General features: G+C 48.4%; 1 protein-coding gene across 1 annotated transcript in view; it reads left to right on the top strand.

Annotated features, from left to right (window-relative positions):
- Positions 1 to 759: 759 nt before the first annotated feature.
- The window catches only part of CNIH3 (cornichon family AMPA receptor auxiliary protein 3), a 136,319-nt gene continuing 113,906 nt past the window's right edge, over positions 760 to 23,172 (top strand). The window contains exon 1 of the mRNA XM_003893055.4: positions 760 to 1,683. Within this exon, the coding sequence (XP_003893104.1) occupies positions 1,603 to 1,683 (81 nt within the window). The 5' untranslated portion in view covers positions 760 to 1,602. The remainder of the gene's footprint in view (positions 1,684 to 23,172) is intronic.

Here is a 23,172-nt window from a genome sequence, read left to right as displayed (position 1 = left end):
AAAACGGTCTACTTCCCAAAGCATCCTCTTGACAATTCCACTAGACTACCACCAATACCACCGAGCCCTCGTTGCTTCCTCTTCAGCTCAGAATAGTCCACCAAGTCCACGTTTCCCTAATCCCAAGGTCGGATGGCTGGGTAGGGTAGAGAATGCAACGGAAGGACGCTAATGGAGAATTTTGCAGGGTCTGGGAGCAGAGCAGTAAACGCAGCCCTAAGCACTGAGTATGCTACAGTTTGGTAAAATCCACCCAAGCAGCTTTGGGATCCAAGGCTTGTACTGTATCCCCAACCAACACTAGGCAACGCCCCAAGTCCTCACACTTCCCACTCCGATAGGCGAAACTGCAAGAACCGGGAGGGGCGGCTGCCGCGTTTAGGCGCGAGGCACACACCATACCCTTCCGCAGCTTCCCACCTCCTCCAGACGCACGTGTTTAAAGAGTCCCTGCTCCAACCGGTCCCGCCCCACCTCCGCTCGGCCTCCAGCCCTGCCAGTACTGCTGGCTTCAAGTTTCCTCCGAGAGACGAGCGCGCACAGCTGCAGTGGCGGCGGCAGCGGCCACCAAGCGTCCGGCAGCGCTTCGCCACCCACCTTTCCTTAGCTCCCGGCACTGCAGTCTCCGCCCGCCGAGGAGGGCGCGCTCAGTGGAGGGGAGTCCAGGGTGGGGAGCCGAGAGGAGGGAATCCCGGGTCACACCGCTACAGTTCTCGCAGTGGCAGAGGCGGCGGCGGCGGCGGCGGCGGCGGCGGCGGCGGCAGCGGCGGCGGCAGCGGCAGCAGCAGCAGGTGGAGCGAGCTACAGCGCTTGGCCTGAAACCCGCCGCTACAGCCACCCGGGCGGGAGCTGGCCCGCTGAGTGGAGCCAGTGCTCACCCCGGCCCGACCCCCGGTTTCCGGGACACTTGGGTTGCCGAGGCCGGCTGGCCAGAGTCGCGGTTGGGGACTGGCGCGCCCGGGATCGCACGGCTGAGCAGGAAGCCGCGTCTGGGGCGCAGGACCAACTGAGCCTACCTCCTCCCGGCTACCTAAAGACCCCTTCTCTCGGGAAAGAGCGCTGCCGGCGGTGGGATTTGGGAGGAGCTCGGAGGCCGCCCGGGCACCTCGCTGGACACTATCCGTTTGCGCCCCCGTGGCGCTGGAGGGTCCGGAGAGGAGCGCTCGTCTCTCTTCTGCGGTTTAGTGGCGGAAAGCAGAGAGCTCTTCCTGGGGCGGACGGGACCTCCTCCCTCGGTCCTCCGTGGAGTCCTTGCATCGCTTGTCGTATTGGTCTCGAGGGGCTTACAGCTTGACACTAATTTGCAGGTGTTCGCTGCTGATTTGGTTTCGTCTTCGATTTGGGGACAGTTCCCGCCAACGACACTCGACACACGTTTCCCTGTCTTCGTCAGAGGGCCGGGTCTGGGGTCGCCGGAGCCTGCGGGAATCCAGCGCCTATTCGCTGACCCTCGAGTCGCTCCGCTAGCTGTGCGCCCTCCTGGGCATTAGCCTGGAGAGGAGCGTGCAGACGCGGCCCCTTTGAGGCAGTGCGGTCCTCGAGGGAGGCATTGGGCTCCTAGGGGCTTCTTGGCGTGTGCAGTGGGATTGGGGTCAGCCGGCCATGGCCTTCACTTTCGCTGCGTTCTGCTACATGCTGTCTCTGGTGCTGTGCGCTGCGCTCATCTTCTTCGCCATCTGGCACGTGAGTAACCCGCTTTGGTCTCTCTTCTTTTGCCCCAATTTCGTTAAATTTCCCCTATTTCACCCCACTTTTTCCACCTTGCGGGCGTGGGCGGACCGGGAGGGTGGACTTTCTGCCGCTCCTCTGTCCCGGGGCAGGAGGCAGTTCGCAGCATCCCGCCGGGCGCGCCTTCGGTGCCCTCGCTGGAGTCGGGGGGCCGCTGGTGCCCGGGTGGGACACCCTCTGCAGGGCCCGACCGGGCGTCCCGGGTCCCGGGCCCCGGGGAGTGGCTGCTATAACCACATCTAACTCCTTCCTCTCCCGCTCCCTCCTCTCCTGCGGCAGGAGGCTAAGGAGAAGTGCCGCCGTCGGTCCCGGCAATTAGTCAAGTAGCTATAATAACTAAATATTTAAAATGTCAGCATCTGTGGTGGGTTGCATTTAGACATAATTGAAGACAAAGTGGAAACACGACGGGAGCGCCTTGTAAGAGGTAGGGAGAGGCCGAGCCCGCGGAGAGGAGGGAGACTGGGCGATGGGGGTCGAAGTGGAAGGCGGTGGGGGAAAGGCAAGGAAAAGAAGAGCAAGGAGACGAGGGAGACTGGGGAAGGGTAGGCATCATTAAGGCCGTGGAGGAAAGTCACAAAGAGAGACCGTGGAGAGCGACGACGGTGTCCTCCTCTGCCCTCTTGGCGTCTGAACGTCCGACTCCTGAAGACCCCCTGCAGGTGGCAAACCTCCGCTACGCCCCCAGAGTCCCCAGCCCGCACAAGCTTCATGTCACCCTTCCCGGGGCTATGCCAGGTGGAGGGCAGCCTTGGATCCCAGGTCTTTAGGTGTGGGTGGGAATAGAGGAGCGAAAGCTTCTGAATAGGGGAAGAGAAGTACTGAGAGCGCAAGAGTGCATACGCTGGTCCTCTCAAAGACAATACAACATTTAGCGAGTGCATGCAACTCTCAAGGCTTTCTTCACTGAAGTTGTTTAAGCCCCTTATCCTCACCCTCAGAGGGCTGGTGGGAAGAATGGCCAAGGCCAAATGTTTAGAAGGAGCATCCCAGTGCATAATTTCCCACCTTTAACAGCTTTGCCCTGCCCAGAGTCTAGGTGACAGGGAAGAACCCTGAGACGAATTCCTGGAGGCATGGTTCTGGTGAGCATCAGAGACTCTCATACAGTGGGGATGCCCCAAAATGAAGACGTGAAGAAAATTGCAGGGTGCATGAGATGCCCATGTTTTGTGTAAGTGGTTTGCGGAGTGAGAGTTTGTCTTAGAATAGAACTAAGCAGCTAGAGCAGCTTCTGCTACAGGGCTCTGACAGAGAGAAGAGGGGAAACTCGGGGAGGAAGGCGGCTTCCGACCGTGTAACCTTAGGAAAGACCCTTGCTGGCTTCCTTCCACATCTCTAAAGTGAGAAAATTGACCTGGATGATCGCTAAGCTTTCCCCCATTTTTCAGATTGTGTAAATCCGTGCATCAGTAGACTTAGGAATCGGGGGGTGACAGGGAATTCAAACATAGATATTTGGAGGATGATTAAAAAAAATCTGCTGTTTATAAGTACTGGGATTTTAAACCCTCCTTTCTCTGCTCTGCCAGGCTGGGTCTAATCTGTGGTAGGAAATTGAGACTTGAAGTTGCTGACAGTTCTTAAGGAAAAAGGAAACTTTACCTGATTGAGAATAGAAAGGAGTACAGATTAGACCCTGCCCAAGCAGTGCAGCAAACCTCTGCTAATGTGCTTTAAAGGAACTTCCTCAGCTTCTTTGGATTTGGGGAGTTACTTGCATTCTAGAAGGCCAGCTGCTCCCTTTTTTTCTGCAATACCTCATTTGCTGTTTTCTGTTTTTGCCTTGGCCAGAGGGTGTCAGGTACCAGAGAGCTCCCTCAAACTCAGTCTGGCTTGGAGTTCTCTGAACTGGTCCCTGAAGCAGAGCAAGTAACCAGAAAGAATAATTTCCTCTCGTTCAGGGGAAGATGATTAATAATTCAAGAACAGCTTAACTGAGTGGTTTGTGCAGCTAGTTGACATTTGAATGAAAATCAGGTGTTCCCTCATCCAGCCTCTGCCCTCCAGTTTCTCAATGCTCACCCCCTTGTCTAGGGGTGGTTGAAATGCAGTCAAATCCCAACTCAGGTTTTATCCAGATTCCTCATGGAAGTGGCAAGATTCTTGTTTCTAATGATGAAAAGAATTTGTGCGTTTTGATTTCACATTACAGTAATAATTTCATAGTCTCAGTCCCTCCTTTCCTAGTCTTTTCCTTCTCTATCTCTTTCCCTCTCTCCAAATCAAACAACCCAAACCCCATCACACTGATTTGGTTCCTGAACATTGAACTGGGAAACCAGAGACACCCTGATTTCTGGGCACGGTTTGTATGTCTGGGTGTTAGTTACATGGTAGTAATTATTTCGACCAAAATTGAGGAGCCTTGGTTTTACGTTAGACTGTTTGCCTTCTTTCCAGCTTCTTACGTTCCTTATGTACTTCTTGATCGGACAAGGCATATTGATTGTGTGGTATGTATCAATACCCCCCAAAATGAATTGGGCACTTAACAACGTATAGCAGTGAAAATGCCTGCCACGCTGCCGTGTCTAGGCTGAAGATATGAAGATGGCATGCTTTTCTTATTGAATTATACTTACCTACTTGGGGGTAAGGATGGTAGCTACTATGTGTTGGGTGTCTGCTGTAGGACAAATTTTAGGTGCTTTACAGAGGATCTCTCAGTCCAGTCGTTTTCCTCCCCTTTCTTCCCACCGGCTGTCTGGGAGCAAGGATGGATGTGGCCAGCCTTTCTTTCAAGTCTTGTTTTTTACTTAGAAAATTTATCTGCATTTGTTTTCCGTTGAAAATATTTCAAGTTACCCATTTATTTTATATCAACTACTATTTCTGAGTACATTTATCACATTTGGAAGAAGCAGAAGAAAACTGAGTTTTTCTGTGGCTTTGCATACCCTCAGGCACCTGGCCTCTTACTGCCCAGGCAGCCCTTTAGTCCTCATAACTGACATTTCCCAGATGAGGAAACTGGATCGGAGAGGTCACAAGGTTGCCTAAGGTTGCACAGCTGTTATGTATTGGAGCTGGTATTCATGGACTTGAGCTAGGTCTGTGAGACTCTTAAGCCTAAGCCCTTTCTCTAACTGTAGTCACTATTTTTGGATTCATAACTTAGATAATAATTTATATCCAAAGGATTACCTTTCTCTGTATAAATGAAATTTTAGAGTTGGAATTTCTGATTGTAGTTTTAACAGCAACAGCAACCAGACTCAAGACATACTATATATCCTTTTTTAAAAGAGGAAAATTCTGTTTATTTAGACTTTCGCTTATAAAATGATACAGGTTCCTTGTCCAAAATTTTGAAAATACAATGATTTGTAATTAAATAAAATAATCACTAATCTTACCTAGAAAAGATTATCTTTTGTGTATTTTAAAAAATTGCATATGGCCCGGCTCAGTGGCTCATGCTTGTAATTCCAGCACTTTGGGAGGTTGAGGCAAGAGGATCACTTGAGCCCAGGAGTTTGAGAGCAGCCTAGGCAACATAGTGAGACCCCGTTTCTAAGAAAAAAAATTGCATGTGGATGTTTAGAAGGAAAAAAAGTGTTCTAAAGGGTTTTTGATGTGAAGTGATGTGTATTTGCAGCCAGTATGAAATGAATGGTGTTTACTCACAAGAGCCTTCCGAGCTCTGGCTTGATTAAGCCTGTTTGCAGCATGTCTCATTTATATAAACCCAGATGAAGCTATTCTTTGAAAAAATCAAAGATTCACTACTGGATTTCAGGTTTTTAGCTTTTGAAGTTTTTATATTTGGAGTCACTGTAAGTTTTGACAATATACAAATAAAATTAATTCCCAATAAAATTCCCTAGAAAGATCCGATGTACCATCTCACGTTGAAATTTCTTTGGATTCACAGCAGCATTTGCTGTGTGAGGGTTTAAATGGCCCCGGACAGGGATGACATACATATGTACTGAGAGGCAGTGTTTCTAGGGAAGATGTCTTCATGGTGGAGCCTTTTGCGGTTCTACCCTGTCACAGACTCAGCCTCTGGAAATCTAGTAAACATCTCAGTTTCTCAGAGTACCCATCGGGAAACAAAAAATGGGTTTATGTGAAATGGTAGGATGCTTGGGGTTGATAATAAATAGCCTGTATTTTTATGACCCTGCCTTGGCCTACTTAGATGAGGGTACTGCACTCATTGCCAGGTCTTACGTGGTCTCCACTTTTTGTTCTACTTGTGATGCCCCTGTCCTTTCTGGCATCTCACTTTCAGGTGGGATGTCCACAGCTCCAGCCTGCTCCATCCCCCTCTTATCTCCTCCCTCCATCACTGCCCATTGCCCCACAGCCAGAGTGGAAGGAAGCTCCATGAGAGCAGGGACGTTTTCTCCTTTACCATTGTTTCTCCAGAGCCCAGAACAGTGCCTGACACACAGAGACTGTTTGGTATAAATACTCGTAGGACAAATTCTTGTTTCCTTCTGGCTTGACTCATTTCCAGTTGATATAGTGATATGTTTTGGCTGTGTTTACACCCAAATCTCATCTTGAATTGTAGCTCTCATAATTGCCACATGTTGTGGGAAGGATCTGGTGGAAGGTAATTGAATCATGGGGGATGGTTTTTTTCTATGCTGTTCTCATGATAGTGAATAAGTCTCATGAGATCTAATGGTTTTATAAAGGGCAGTTCTCCTGCACATGCTCTCTTGCCTGCCACCATGTAAGACATGCCTTTGCTCCTCCTTCACCTTCTGCCGTCCTCTTGAGGACTCCTCACAGCCATGCTGAACTGTGAGTCCATTAAACTTCTTTTCTTTGTAAATTACCCAGTCTCGGGTATGTCTTTATTAGCAGTGGGAGAACAGATTAATGGTAACTCGTTTCTGATTTGACTTCTGGCTGCTTCTTAAGGACTGCTTTCTAGGTAGTTTGGACAATGTGCATTTTCCCCCATGCCCTGGCACTTTGAAACTTTGGAAGCTAATTATTGCAAAGAAGACTGGCCATTGCCATGGGGTACGGGGCCCTTCTTGATAATAGTGGAGCTGGTTCTCTTTCAGAAGAGTAGGTTGGGAGAAGCACTGGCTGTCCCTGGGGAGAACACCTTCTGGAAAGTGTAATATCTGGGTTGATGCATGGCACCTTATCCTTGTTTGCACTGCATGCTGCCTTATCCTTGTTTGCATTGCAATAACTCCCCCTGAAAAAGAAAGCTTACGTCATCATTGTATTTCCACTGCAGTCATGTTAGAGAGGAGACAGAGAAGAGAAGTATGCAGAATTCGCAGGTCACCTAAAACAATCAGGCACCAGCTCCAATCCCAACTGTTTGGTGAGGTTTCAAGGCCTCACGGGTTGGATATTAGAGACACTAAAGTAACTTGTCTTTGACTTTAGAGTTACTGAACAAACATTAAAGGCAGTGAGTGTTGTGAGGCTCTTGCCAGGCAATTGGAGCTCCCGCCTATAGTGGCCCTGAAGCTGTGCCCGGGCCCTTGCCTCACTCTAGCCCCTCTGGCAACCTGGTGCCTTTCCCTTCCGTATATCCACATGGCTCTGCGCTTTGCTCTCTGGACTTGTTTTCTGCTGTGGATCTCTCTCCCAGTAAGCCTGCAAACAGGTTCCTCTGGGGCATCATTCTTCTGTAGCCATGCTATCTGGATAGTGCCCTTGCCACCTCCTTGTCACCGTCATCTGACTCACTCCTATGGGCCCCTCCACTGGGCAACATTGAGGACTTGGCTCCTGGCCAGTGTCCTGCCCTTGCTGTCCTGCAAGGCGCTGGGTACTGTTGGTTATCTGACCTCCCCTTTGGTGACCACTTCTGTCTTTGTGGTCCCTGGGCCCCCTGACCTGCATTGGACCTGCTTCTGCAGTGTGAGCTCCCTGTTCTCTACTCCCATACTCTGCTGCCCCAGGGGTTCTTGGCCCTCCTTTGAGTGTGGCTTTTCCTCCTTCTCTCAACGCATCGCTCCTCTAGGATTTCATTCCTCCTCTGTGTCATCACCCCTCATCATCTACCACTTAGCTCCTGCTGCTGCTCTCCACTGCTGCATCCTCTGTTTCCTGTCGCTCCTGTAGTGGATGCCTCAGTCTCCCAGGAATCCACTCTCTTCCCTCTCTTCTCTCACCCCAGGTACCCGGGAGCTGCTGGGACCCACGTGGATGCATGGTTTGACCTTAGCTGGTCTCAGTATTGCCTCCTAACTCATTAGTGGGATGTGAGTCAGTTCCTTCAGCTTCCACAACACTGTTCTAGATTGTTATCATTTTCTCAGAGCCCCCTGGAGCTCCCCAAACCGTCCCCCACCCCCGACCTCCTCTGAGCAGGTGACTTTACTTCCAGCTCACAGACAAGATAGAGATGATCAGACAGGGATGCCTCAGGACCCTGCCCCTCCCCAGACTTCTGATTAATGATTCACCTTTCCTTCTGGGACTCAGAACAGCAAAGTCTGTCCCTCATCTGAGGCCACTTCCTCCCCTCCTAGCTATCTGTGGACATTGCTCCACCACTTTTCCCCACCTGTCTGTGTCTTCAGCCACTGCCCTTTGCAGGTCCACCCGTCCCCACCCCTGGCAGATTCAAAGGCTGTGGTGCCTCTGAGCTGCAGACAAGCCTTTGGTCCCCAGGCCTTCTAGATGCTGCTCAACCTCTCTTCCTTTGCAGAGCGGTTTTGTCTCACCACATCCTGCCTGCCATCGCCTCTTTGGATTCTTACATCAGACACTCAGAAACCGCGGAGACTAATAAAACAAAGCCCTCTGCATCCACCACTCAGAATTGGCAAGTGTCAGCATTTTGCTATTTGTGTATCTTTTCTCTTTTCCAAAGACACTTGTTTCCTTTCTGGCTACCTGGCTTGTGCCCCCGCCCCTTCTCAGCCCAGCACTTGATGAGGACACCCGTGGTCTCCTGTGGCAATCTCTGGGCACCATTTAGTGCTTATCTTGGCCTCTCCATGGCTTTGAGACTGCTGTCCGCATCTTCTTTGCAACTGTTTTCAAATGTTGTTTTTCTGGGACCCTGTTTCTCCTCCATCTCCCCTGTGGGTTCTTTCTGCACCTTCCTTTTCATGTTGGTAGTTTCCTGCCCTCCCAGACCTGTCCCCCGACACTGACCCCGGTGTCCATGGGGCCACCTGCCCCATGCCCCACAGTTGGATCCCATCCGAACTTGTCTTCATGCCCTCCTCACTCCTCACAGACCCAGTGGGTTTAGTCTCCACCCAGGGACCCTCTCTACCCCATCTGCTCCTTCTGTAGTCACCAGCCATGTCTGTCCCCTCCCTTCCATGCCTCCCATCCCTGCCTTGGTTCAGGCCCCCATTTGCTGTTTCTCAGAGCATCGTGGTTCCTTCCAAGCTGGCCTCCTTGGTTATCACCTCCCCTGGACTAATTCTCCCCACACATGGCTACCAAGAGTGATCTAATACCTGAAAGGATCCTTCCATGTTATTCCCAGACTAAAGCTTTTACTGGTTTCTCTCGTTTTCAAAGTTTAGAGGGCTGGGAGGACCAGGTCCCAGTTAACTGTTTAGCCACATTTTGCATTTTCTGTGTTCCAGATATCCTCACCTTCTTGCAGTTCCCAAATGGGCTGTTCTGTCTCCCTGGAATGCTGTTCCCCACTTCATTCTTCACCTGACTGGCTCTACTGCAGCCTTTGTCCTCTAGGAAGCCCCATTCTCCCTGGCGATCTGAGTCCACTTGTCCTTTGCACCTGTCCCCAGGTCTTGAGTTCCACTGTTGTATTTGTCTCTGTGCTTGGATTATAAGCTTCTGGGGGGCAGAAACTGCTGCCCTCACTTGTGGCCTCAGTGTCCAGCCTGTGGCAGTATGGTGGGAACTCAGTGATTTCCGTTAAATAAGTTAAGGATCTGGATAATTTATTACAGCCAGATTAAGCTTGACAGACTCTCCTTGACAGACAGAAAGAAATGAATACTTTCCCAGACTTACCTGGTTATGACAATCATCTGGATGCTTATTACAAATGCACATTTTTGGCTGTGCGCGGTGGCTCATGCCTGTAATCCCAGCACTTTGGGAGGCCAAGGCAGGTGGATCACAAGGTCAGGAGATAGACACTGTCATGGCTAATACGGTGAAACCCCGTCTCTACTAAAAATACAAAAAAACAAAACAAAACAAAAAAATAAAATTAGCTGGGTGTGGTGGCGGGTGCCTGTAGTCCCAGCTACTTAGGATGCTGAGGCAGGAGAATGGCGTGAACCCGGGAGATAGAGCTTGCAGTGAGCCAAGATTGCACCACTGCACTCCAGCCTGGGCTACAGAGCGAGACTCTCAAAAAAATAAAAAAGCACATTTTTGGGCTTTCCTGAAGGCCCATGGAATCCTAGGCTTGGTGGCTGTCTCTGTGTGAGGGAGGCTCACTGAGCTTCAGTCCAGAATTAGATGGAGGGGAGATGGTAGATGGCTCCCTTAACTTAAAAAAAATTTGTTGTAAAATACATATATGACATTTACTTTTTTAAAACCATTTTTAAGTATACAGCTTAATGGCACTAAGTACATTCACATTGTTGTGTAACCATCACTACCGTCCATCTCCAGAACTTTTTCCCTTCCCAAACAGAAACTCGGTGCCCATTAAACAGTAACTCCCCATTCTCTCCTCCCCAGGCCCCTGGCCGCCACCATTCTACCTTGTCTCTCTAAACTGATCTACTTCTAGATACCACGTATAAGTGGAATCATACAGTATTTGTCCTCCTGTGATTGGCTTATTTTACTCAGCATAATGTCTTCCAGGTTCATATTGTAGCCTGTGTCAGCATTTCTCTCCTTTTTAAGGTTAAGTAATATTCTGTAAACCAAAAATAAAACTCAGAGTCCCCCCTAACCATCTGAATGGGCTCCCTCCTTGGCCAGGGCACTCGAAAGTTAACCTGAAGTTTTAGGCCATGAGGGGACGGGAGGGTGGGACATGTGTCATTATGCCCTCCTCCCTTTTGGAATTCAGGGAACACCAACTAGCATTTAGCATCAACACAGACCTTAAGTCTGTTAAGCAATATTTACAGTCTCTTCTCTCTGAAGCCTGCTACCTGTCAATCAGAAAAAATTTAACTCTACCCAGAACCTGGAAATCGCCCCAATCACCTGCTGCCACCACTTTGAGTTGTCCCGCCTTTCTGGACTGAAGCAATGTGTATATATTTTTTTCTTTTCCCATCAAGACAGAGTCTTGCTCTATCACCCAGGCTGGAGTACAGTGGCGTGATCTTGGCTCACTGTAACCTCTGCCTCCTGGGTTCAAGCAATTTTCCTGCCTCAGCCTCCTGAGTAGCTGGGATTATAGGTGCCTGCCACCACACCTGGCTAATTTTTTTGTATGTTTAATAGAGACGGGGTTTACCATGTTGGCCAGGGTGGTCTTGAACTCCTGAACCCATGATCTGCCTGCCTCAGCCTCCCAAAGTGCTGGGATTACACGCCTGTGCCACCACGCCCGGCTGCAATGTATGTCTTAAGTGTATTTGATTGATACCTCATGTCTCCCTAAAATATGTAAAACCAAGTTGCACCCTGACCACCTTAGGCACGTGTTCTCAGGATCTCCTGAGGGCTGTGTCATGGGCCATGGCACTCATATTTGGCTCAGAATAAATCTCTTCAAGTATTTTACAGAATTGGACTCTTTCTGTCGACAGTTCCGTTGTATGCATAGACTACATTTTGTTCACCCCTTTGTCGATAAACACCGGGTTGCTTCTGCCTTTTGGCTATAGTGGATAATGCTGCTGTGAATGTGGGTGTACGAGTATCCAGGGGCTTGAGTCCCTGCCTCCAGTTCTTTTGTGTATGTATTCAGAGGTGCAATTGCTGGATTGAGTGCTCAATATTTAATTTTTTGTGGCTCCTGCGATCTCACAGGCAGAAACTCTTGGTCCTCAGTCTTTGCTCCACAGACTCTCTGCTCTTTCTTGACCCTCTGGCCTGTGATGGTTGCTGTCTCTTTGCTATCCTCTCTAGACTAGAGCAACACCCGGACCTAGGTTCATGCATTTGTTTAAATATCTGGTCTGTTTTACTACATTTCTTAGAACCTTCACGTCTTATAAGTAAAAACAAAATAGTTACAAAATCTCTATTTAAGCTTTTGCATTAAGCTGTAGTTGTGAGAAGTTATAAATGGTCCTTAAACAGAGATTTTATTGAAGACAACTCTTGGTCTTTGCCAGGGAGCTTGCCTCATGATTACAGTTGTTTCTTCCAGAGGATTTCACCAGGAAGGGAGCAGCGGTGTTTCCCATGATTTTAGGGCTGTGAATATTTTTGGCTTTGCGAGAACTGAGGAATGCACCTGCCATTAAGCACAAAGGGCATCTTGCCAAGAATTTTGTAGTACTTTATTAAAACCTTATTTGTATTTCTGCTCTCAAATCAGTGCAAAGGGTTAGCACTTCCATGGTTGAGGAGGAGAGAGTGTGGACCAGGCGGCCTTACCAGTGCTGCAGAGGAGCTGAAGTCTTACGCTTCCATATTTGTCCCTAACCTGGGGGCTGTTGGGGGTATGGAAATGAAGTAGGTTGTTAGCTCACTGGGAGACAATTTGGGGGATGATTTATTTTTTAATGTTTTTCAGCTTCCTTGAGTCACAAAAGTGATTTAATAAACAACCAGATTTCTAAAAAGGTAGTTTCTCTCTCACACATGTACACAATTACCACCACAACAAAAAATTCCATAGCAATGCACATCCCACACTTACCTGGCCATATATTTTGTGGGGGATAGGATTTGCTTTTCTTTTTCCTCCTGGGGTAAGGGTGGGAGTTGGAGAATGCTTATGGGCCCATTTGCAGTTAGCACTCTTTGGGCTGAATGCCTTAATGGGAACAATTAATCACACATTTATTCAACCATCATTTGCTTCTGACCATCCCAAGCCTTCTGGCCAAGGGCTCCCAACTCTGTTTTCGTGGTTGCTTGGGAGTGTAATTAACACCCGAAATTGCCTTCAGGTGAGTGAGGTGGGTGGTTTCTGCCCTTGAGATATGCTGTCTGGCCAGATGGAACTGTAATTTCTGATCCTTTGCGGTGTCTGTAAAAACCAAGGTGCAGGGCAGGCGCGGTGGCTCCCACCTGTAATCCCAGCACTTTGGGAGGCTGAGGCGGGTGGATCATGAGGTCAAGAGATTGAGACCAGCCTGGCCAACATAGTGAAGCCCCATCTCTACTACAAATACAAAAATTAGCCAGTCATGGTGGTGGGTGCCCATAATCCCAGCTACTTGGGAGGCTGAGGCAGGAGAATCACTTGAACCCAGGAGGCGGAGGTTGGTTGCAGTGAGCCGAGATCGCGCCACTGCACTCTAGCCTGGGTGACAGAGCAAGACTCTGTCTCAAAACAACAACAACAAAACCAAAGGTGCGTGCCCAGGACATGGGGATGACAGAATGACCCACTGATTCCCTTTTCACTGGATCCTTTCTTCCTAGCAAGGGAGGAATGGCAGGCCATGCCACCATGAATCCACCTAGTGTTCCTCTCCATTCATCAGCTTTCCCATTCATATTCTTTCAAGGTTTTGGTTTCCCATTTGAACTCAGCTCCCACCACTGCTCAGTGGCTTCTCTGGGCTGTCTGGCTGGTTCAGAAGTCTGTGGTTGTTGGTGAGTCCCTGGCATTAGGGATTTCCCAGGCCTTGCTTATTCTTTCTTTCTTTTCTCTCATTTCCTTTTCCCTCTTCTTCATCTTCCCTTCTTTCTCCCTCTTTCTCTTTTGCCCTCCTTTTATTTCTTCTCTTGTGCATACATCTTAGATCTGTGGAGGCGACACAATATTACTTAGCCTAGCTGGTGGCCCTAGGACTGGGAAGTAAGCTGACACCACCTCCCACCTCCACAGCGTCTTGAACAGTGGGCTGACATTTCCAGAGCATCAGTCTTAGGTATATTTTCTGGTTTTGTGTTCGCATGGTCCATTTTGACTCTGGGATGCAGCTCTCCTGCTGGGGAAAAATGCAGGGGAGGAAAGCGGTGTCTTGGCACTAACTACTTCTTTTTTTTCTTATTGGCAACTGATTCATGAACTCTAAAAAAAGAGTTGATAGCAACATAGCCAGCTAACTGTAGCAGCCCAGATGGTCCCCTATATAATAGAGACATTTGTATCTTGGATTAAAAAAAATTTAACTGTGTTCTGTGAACCTTTTTAAGAAAAAGGAATTAGTAACTGCATTCCAGAGTTGTGGCTGTGGAAATAGCCAAATGATTAGGTAGTCCCCTGGCATGCAAAGAGTAGGAAATAGGACTTGGGTGGTCCAGGGCCAGGAAATAAGGGGAGACATATTGCGAGGGCACTGCCCTGCATTGTCCATAGGTCTGAGATAACCCACTCGCGAGTGGGGCACAGGGAGAGAGGTCCTGTTTGAACACATGTGCATGTGGATGTGGATGAGGAGCTACATATCCGGGCTTCTGTGTGTCCCCACGGCTACTGCAAACTGGGAGCCTTTAGAGCAGGTATAGGCAGACCAGGGTGGAAGAGAACACATTGTGTCAATAGCTTCTAAATTCTACACTGAACAGATACATAGGTTATTCTGCTTCCTTTCTCTGTGGTCATTGGGAAATGGTGCAGGCCACATTCTGCTACAGTGAATCCCATATCTAGCAGAATCTCATTGTTACTGTCTTATGTCATCAGCACACCTTTGGTTGGAGCTCGGACGTCCTTGTCCGATGGGGTTCTAATTGCGGTGGTCATTTCACAAGAGGATTGAGTAGGAGGGTAGGTCTGGGAAGGGATTTAGAGGAGCCACTGGGTTGCAATGTGTGAGGGCGGGGTGGGGTGGTGATGAGAGGTGGTCTCCCAGATCGTGTGAAATCATCTGGAGCTGGGAACTGGACCAGATGCTGTGGGATTTCAAGCCTCTCAGTCATTACGAGACCATGACTTATCCTGGAATAATTTTTTTGCAGGTTCCGGAGAGTGATGGGGAATTGAGCCGAGGCCAGCCAAGCATATGTGCTGACTGGAGGAAAATGTGTTCAGTTTTGACATCCTTTCCTCTTATTGGCTGGTAGTTTTAGTACCAAAAGTCATGCCCTAGAAAGGGGCTGGCAGCGAATGGGACTGGTGGTGCTGCTGAGGGGCACTCCTTAGCAAACCTCTCTGTCTTAGCAAACCTCCCTGCATCCCCCTGGACCACTCCTTAGCAAACCTCTCTGTCTTAGCAAACCTCCCTGCATCCCCCTGGACCTTTTGTTTCCTTGTGTGTGAAATGAAGGAGCTGGATGAAGTGATCTCTAAGATCCTACCAGTCCCCAACTGCTGTGGTTCTCTACTGCTTGCTCCCTGCCCCTTATTCTTTTGTCTTTCTCCTGTTGTAGTTTGTCTCTTGATAGGTTTCCTGGGTATGAGGTGTCAGGTTTTTCAGTAAGGAATATATCAGTTAAGATTTTTTTTTTTTTTTTTTTGAGAGAAGGTTTTGCTCTGTCGCCCAGGCTGGAATGCAGTGGCGTGATCTCTGTTCACTGCAACTTCTGCCTCCCGGGTTCAAGTGATTCTCCCATCTCAGCCTGCCAAGTAACTGGGACCACAGGTGCCCACCACCACGCCCAGCAAATTTTTGTATTTTTTGTAGAGATGGGGTTTTGCCATGTTGCCCAGGCTGATCTTGAATTCCTGGGCTCAAGTGATCTGCCCGCCTCGGCCTCCCAAAGTGCTCCCAAAGCCCTCCCAAAGGGCTTACAGGCATGAGCCACCAGGGCTGGCAGTTAAGATTCTTAGAAATCAGTTCTGGTCATAGTAACCAAAAAGGGGATTTATGGGAAGGGAATTGGAGTCCTCATAAAATGGATGGAAAGTCCAGAAAACAAGGCTTGAAAAAATAGAATAGCCAGATTTAGATCTCCATCTTTGAATCACTCTGAACTTCTAAGGCTGAGCTGGGTGAGTGCTGCCTGTTGGCTGTACACAGTGGGAACTAGAAGTATGGCAGGGTGTCCAGGCATCCTTTTAATCTCTCCAGTGGAAGTACAGGCCCCTGGATTATCCCCTCATCAGGACTGCACTCAGTGGGAGAATTCTCCAGAGGAAGTCAGACTGGTGTAGAAGTGTGGCATAAATGTGGGTGACCAAAAAAATGCCAGATAATCACTGCCTGGGTTCTTTGGTTTAATTTTTTTAGCTTGTCACCTTGCCTGTATTCAGGGAAAGCAAGATTTTCTCTAAAGTCAAGATTAACTTCTTGGTGCCACAGACTCTTTGATGTGTTATCCATGTGAGCTGCAGAAAAACATCTTATTTCTCGCCCTTCTCAGCTTGATGAGGAGCAGCTGTGGTCTGGCAGGGAGGATGGATTTACTGGATTTGTGGCCCTGAACATGTTTCCCTGCAAGGGGATGACTAGCCACCGCCCCTTAGGAAACTCTCCACTTCTCATGAAGACATCCCATGGCCGTGGAGGCAGTGCAGCATGCTTCCATGCACGTGTTTGTCCTTCTGAGTCTGCAGCTTTCACAGAGTCCTCTTGGATGAGGGCTTCGCAGGACTTTAGCAGAGCATGTGCTCACTTGGAAGGAACAACGGTTGTGTGAATTAAGAATAAGGAAAAAGGGGCTGGGCGTGGTGGCTCACGCCTGTAATCCCAGCACTTTGGGAGGTCAAGGCAGGTGGATCATGAGGTCAAGAGTTTGAGACCAGCCTGGCCAACATAGTGAAACCCTGTCTCTACTACAAATACAAAAATTAGCTGGGCGTGGTGGCCCATACCTGTAGTCCCAGCTGCTTGGGAGGCTGAGGCAGGAGAATTGCTTGAACCTGGGAGGCGGAAGTTGCAGTGAGCCGAGGTTGCGCCACTGCACTCCAGCCTGGGCAACAGATTGAGACTCTGTCTCAAAAGAAAAAAAGATAAAAAAAGAATAAGAAAAAAAAAAAAGGTTTTTTTTTTTTTTGCTAGCTTGATGTCTCCCAGTCAGTGCAGGCCCAAATTCTAGAGGATAAATGGTAAAGTGAAACCTAGCTCTTCCTTTCCTTTTCTTCTTACTGTCCCCCATGGTGCGTAAGCTCCCTGCCTCCCAACTCCCTCCTCTTTCTGAGAAATGCGCCCCTGCCCAGTTACCCTGCATCTAGTCTGTGATGAGCAGAAGTGCTCAATTTCACATCCCCACTTCACACCAAGCCAGGGTGGAGGTCCGTCTTCGGCCTTACCTGCACCACTTAATATGCCCTGCTGCATCCCCACCAGGAGATGCTCACTCATAATTAGCAAAGTTGGCAGCTTCCAGCACTCTTTGGAGTATAAGTTGTTTTGCTCCATAAATGGGAAGCAGCATCCATTGTCTCACGAGAGGTGTGTGAGTCCGTTTTCACACTGCTATAAAGAACTACCTGAGCCTGGGTAATTTATAAAGAACAGGTTTAATTGACTCACAGTTCCGCATGGCTGGAGAGGCCTCAGGAATCTTATAATCATGGCAGAAGGTGAAGGGGAAGCAAGGCACATCTTCCATGGTGGTAGGACGAAAGAGAGTGAGGAGGGGAACTGCCCTAAACACTTTTAAACCATGAGATCTTATGAGAACTCACTCACTATCATGAGAACAGTGTGGGGGAATCTGAGCCCATGATCCAATCACCTCCCACCAGGCCCCTCCCACGACACGTGGGGATTACTATTTGAGATGAGATTTGGGTGGGGACACAGAGCCAAACCCTATCAAGGGGAGAGGTGATATGGCTCAGAGCTATGCTGTGTGCTGGCACCTCTGTTAAAATGAGTTTCTTAAAGGAGCCAAATAAAGTTTGGTGTGGTAAGATTATTAAAATCAACAGAGAAATGACTGTAGGAATAGCAAGCATTTTCAAGAAGTGAGTCCTGCTGAGCAACAGGGAGGAAAATAAAGTGCCAGAGGCTGTGCTGGGACAGGGATGCTGACTCAGACCTCACAGCACAGCTGAGCCGGCCTTGGCCTTGGACATGAGCAGTCAGCCCACAGTGTGAAAAAGTTTGGTTGTTTCTGAGACCTACTTCTTAGCTTAGTCCATATATTCGTTCAGTTTTTCCTTCCTTTCTTCCTTTGTTAGAGACAGGGTCTTGCTTTGTTGCCTGGGCTAGAGAGCAGTGGTGTAATCATAGCTCATTGTCACCTTGAACTCCTGGGCTCAACTGGGCTCAAGCATTCCTCCTGCCTCAGCCTCCTGAGTAGCTGGGATTGAGGAGAGAAACCGTTTCTCTTACTGTCTCCTGTCTCTGAAGAGGAGAAGAAAGTAAAAGGTGACAAACAACAGGAATGAAGTCAGTAGCAAGACCAGCCGGTGCCACTGATGACCAGGTCTGAGGTGAAAAGATTAACCCCCGACTCTAACCACATGTGCTCTCAATCTATCACGACCCTTTCACGTGGAACCCCTTAGAGTTATAAGCCCTTAAAAGGGCCAGGAACTCTGTCTTCGGGGAGCTCGGCTCTTAAGACGCAAGTCTGCCGATGCTCCCAGCCAAATAAAAACCTCTTCCTTCTTTAATCCGGTGTCTGAGAAGTTTTGTCTGTGGCTCATCCTGCTACAGGATTACAGGTATGTGCCACCACACCCAGCTAATTTTTTTTTCTTTCTTTCTAGAGATGCGGGGGGACGGGTCTCACTCCGTTGCCCAGGCTGATCTTGAACTCCTGGCTTCAAGCAATCCTCCTGCCTTGGCCTCCCAAAGCACTGGGATTACGGGCATGAACCCTCTTTTTTATATCAAAATACTAAGTGGAATGTTTCATTCAAGAAAACAAAAATCAATAATACAATGAGCCAAAACCCAAGACAGTAAAACTACATCTGGGGTCAAGGGCTTAACCAGGAGCAGCTGTGGCACCCCGTTGTTAGAAGCGTTGATTGCTCTGTGTTGGCGCACCAGGTCTTAGCTGATGGCATCATCCTTCTGGTAATGGGGTTGGGTTGGGTGATTTTGGTTTACCATTTGCAGATTTGTTTTCTTTTAATTTGACTACATTGATGAAGGAGGATAGAGTCGTATAATCACATAGTCCTAGAATCCTGACACCTAAAGGGACCTACGATCCCCTGGTTCTGTCGTCTCATTTGGAAATGAGGATACTTTAACACAGAGAGGTAAAGTGACTTGGCCGAGATCATGGCCTATTCAGGACGAAGCCCAGAGGGGAATTCTGTTTCCTAGTTACCAGACCGGTGTCTAATCCCAGGAGCTTTCATTAGACAAGCTAGTGTCCTTTATAGCAACATAAATAAACAAAAACTTGATCTTTTTGAGCTATGCTGTGTGCTGGCACCTCTGTTAAAATGAGTTCCTTAAAGGAGCCAAATAAAGTTTGATGTGGCAAAATTGTTAAAGGAGTCAAATAAAGTTTGGTGTAGTTACTTGGTCTTTACAGCTGTGTATACTTAGTGTTCCTACTTCCTCCACAACGCATAATTGGATTTTGTGGCATTGGTTGTTTTCTGGATGGGCTGAAGGAGAAAGACATTGATTGAATTAAAAAAAGGTACACATATAATATTCAGCCAATCTCCATGTTTAAGATATTGCTTAGCCCTGAGGAAGATGTGAATTAGAGGTTTGCTTTAAGATTTTTATTTATCTATTATCTATTTACAGTATCTAATATCTATCATCTATCTGTTTTTGAGAGATGCATTCTTTTGCTTTTTCTTTTTTTGAGACGGAGTCTCGTGTGGTCGCCCGGGCTGGAGTGCAATGGCGTGATCTCGGCTCATTGCAACCTCGGCCTCCCGGGTTCAAGCGATTCTCCTGCCTCAGCCTCCCGACTAGCTGGGATTACAGGCACACGCTACCATGCCTGGCTAATTTGTTTTTTGTATTTTTAGTAGAGACAGGGTTTTCACTATGTTGTCCAGGCTGGTCTCGAACTCCTGACCTCGTGATCCACCCACCTCAGCCTCCCAAAGTGCTGGGATTACAGGCATGAACCACCACACCCAGCAAGAGATTCTTTACTTGTGAGCAGATGTTTCTGTCTGAGAGGTCCCTGCACACACATGCAGCCCTAATTCAGAGTTATGAGACAGGCAATGTGCTGCACCTTGATGCCAGTCTCCAACCCCCCAACCCCACAAGTCAGTTCTCCTGTCTTTGGGTTGCGTTCTTGAACTGTCAAACAAGGGGCAAAACAGTTGCTTCAGCCTCCCGATGTTCTGAGTTGGCAGGGTCACCCTCTCTCCTGCCTCAACATAGCAAGATGAAGGTCGTGCATTTTCAGGAGCTGTTTAGCACTGGCCTCCTGACTTGCCTTCAGAAGATCTTTGTTAACCAACAAAACCATACCCTTTCTCCCTTTGTTATAGTGTTGTCTGGCTCAGTACAGTCTCACAGGAATGGGTCATGAGCAAGGGAATGGCTGTCTTATTACTAAGTGGCCAGTTGAGGTCTTGTTGCTCACAGGGTTAGAATGTTACGAATATCACCAGCCACTCAGCTGGGTAGAGGCAGAGCACTGTGGTACTGTCTCTTTGGGTGACCTCTCGAGGCCCTTTCTATCCTCTTAGTGATCCCTTGGCCAGTCAACATCTTCTGTCTGCACCTCACACCCCCAGACCCCCTGTCTGGCACTCCCTCTCTGCCAGTGGCACCTGTGACCCTTGCCTTGCGGAAGACAGATTTGCTGTGGCTTCAATACTTTTAAAATTGATGAATAAGAAAAGTAAAATTAAGCAAATGGGCATTTCCTGTTTATAATGTCTCCAATATAGAAAGCCTGCTTTTGAGTGTAACTGAAATATTTCCTGCCCTAACAATAAAAGAAAGAAAAGGCCCATGCAGCGAGATAGAAGAATGCCTTGTGGCCGTGCCTGTGAGCAGGTGCCAACATCCTAGAGACTGGGCAGGGTTAGCCTGCATCTTCTACTCCAGATTCCTTAGTGGCTGACCCGGCCCTTGGATGGCTTTACAGCCTGCCCACCCAGGGAGAGGCCGGGCAGTGTCAACAGAGGATGCAGGTGAAGAGTTGAACACCATGGGGAGATTCCCAAGGGACAAGGGATGTTGACAGGGTTTTGGCCCAGCCCCTGCCTCCAGAATCAGCCCTTTTTCAGGGGCCTCCAGAAGGCTCTGTGGATACCCCTGAGTCCGTCACACCAGGATGCGCATCCTGACAGGTGGATTCTCTTGTGGTTCATTCTTCCCCATGCCATGTCAGACCTGAGCTTCTGAATTTGGGCTCTAGAACTCTCCTCTGGTTTGCCTTTCCTGACTTTACCAGCAGTGCCATAACATTCTGGGCGCCAGTTTCCTGCTCTGTAAAAGGAAAGGTGGCAGGGTTAGTGGTTCCCATAGCTGGCACATCCCTGGATATTATCTCTCAGGAAGCCTTAGGTGGGTTCAGGACTCTGAATTTTTAGCTCCCAAGTGATTAGAACATGCAGGTAGCATTAGGAAGCTTCAGGAAGCATTGGCCACGGGATCTCTCCAACATTGCATGATACTCTGTCTTATCCTCTCATGATCCTGCTCTAGGACCTCGCATTAAATGAAGTTCATCACCTTGTCAATACTTTATACTTGATGTCACCTCTGTACCTGTAACATGCCATTATTTATTTGCAGTTCTACTTTTCACCAATCCATATTTCCAATTTCCTTCCTCCTCCAGGAAGTTTCTCATGATTTGCTTCTTACCTGCCAGTTTCCCTTTTGTCTGGGGTCTCCTGTACATCCTCTAGGTAGTGTGTATCTCTCACTGTGGAAAATGAGCCTTACTGTTTTGCTCAGAAAGTGTATTCTTATGGTTGTTTGGTCTGCAAATTCTCTTTCCATGATAGGAAGGTAAATTCCTGAGTAGCCTTCTCCCCTCCCGGCAAGGAGCCCAGGGTCATGGGAGGCTCAGTGCATACTATTGACCTTTGAGCTCTCTCTTCCATAGGAAATCGACAGACACAGCCTAGCATTCTCTTCAAGTGGATTTTCAGATACAAGAAGCCCCATTACCTGATGATGATGTGATTCAGACCTGGATGGGGTCCTCATGTCCCTCTCCTCCTTCAGGCCTTAAAGGAGATATGGCTGAAAAGGAGCAACCCCGTGTCTGTCTTGTGAGCCCTCTTAGGGGCCTGCTGGCCCCACCCCCACAAGCTTGAAAATAATGGAAAATCTTGAGTGCCTTCAAGGAAAATTCCAAGTACCTAGCTAGCCTTGAAAAGTAAAGGAACAGCCTGATAAGCAAGAAGGTGATAATAACTTAAAACAATAGCCAAGGAAATTAGAGCCAGAACCTGTTTGGTTCCCTATAGAAACTAAAGATAACATCTTAACATATGTGCCTGAGTTGTTTTTCAGAAACCTGGACCCCTACCAGATGGAAAATGCCATCCGCTGGCAGGTAGACCTCAGATAAGGGGGAACTGAGGACTGAACTCTGTCATTCTGTGTTCTAAATTTCTTCCTGAGGGCCTGGAGGGAAGTCCTGCCTACAGACCAGAGCTTAACATTCCTTCCTGCTGACCCCAAGATTATAGACAAAGCCTTGCTTCCTTAACCCGATTGTAGATCAGAGAATCTTTAAATCCACTCATGACCCATAAGGCTCCAAGATATCCCACTTTTTGAGGCTGAAATGATGTATCACCTCCATGTATTGAGTTATGATTTTGCCTGTAACTTCTGTTTTCCTGACATGTACCCCTGCCTTTAAAAACCCTTACCTGTAAACTATAGAGGAGACCAGGTCTTAAGCGTGAGCTGCCCAGTTTTCCTTGCTTGGTGCCTTGCAAATGAATGCCCTCCTTTCTCCCACTGCAAAACCTCGGTGTGGATGTGAGGTTTTACTGTGCTGGGCAAGTGGACCCCAGTTCAGTAACACCTTTCCATTTCCTCTCACTGTACGTGTGTGTGTATGTGTAAACATGACAGGACACCCTCTGCTCTGCGACAGTGAGTGTGTGCTCCTTCAGCAGCCTCCCTTGCCTCTCTGAGCGGCACTTTTCTCATCTGGGTGGCTGGGCAGGTGACAGAACAGCCCCTTTCAGCTCTTGTGCTGTCGAGACACCGTGACTCCTTCGTCATTCCTCACTACTCCTAGCCCTTCAACAACAGTTGCCCTGAGAGGCAATTTGAAGCATGATGCTTAGAAAAGCCCTTTCTTTGCAAAGGAGGTTGGTGTCAAGTTTGGAGAACGCACATGCAATCTTGGGTGATTCAGAGCTTAGCAGACTCTCAGACCCCTTTGTGTCTCTCCTTTTCTGTGATCTGAATAATTTATTTACTCCTCAGCATCCCCACTTCCTCTTCTAGCTATTCTCTGCTCATTAGTGTCTGTGCCCAGAGCAGGCAGGGGCTGGAGGAGCAAGTGAAGTGAAGAGCCCTTCACTGGCTCCCTGCTGCTGTGTTGTGAATTGGTGGGGGGTCGTGGCAGAGCTGAACCCAGAGATAAGATGTTTGGAGATAACAAGGGATCTCTGCCACCATCTGCCAAGATTCCCTTTGTGTGTCATCCCTGAGCCATGGCTGAGTGGTC

The sequence above is a fragment of the Papio anubis genome, chromosome 1 (assembly GCF_008728515.1).
Source record: "Papio anubis isolate 15944 chromosome 1, Panubis1.0, whole genome shotgun sequence".
Taxonomy (NCBI): Eukaryota; Metazoa; Chordata; class Mammalia; order Primates; family Cercopithecidae; genus Papio; species Papio anubis.
The sequence above is the reverse complement of the archived record's forward strand: the minus strand, read 5'-3'. Positions and strand labels throughout refer to the sequence as shown.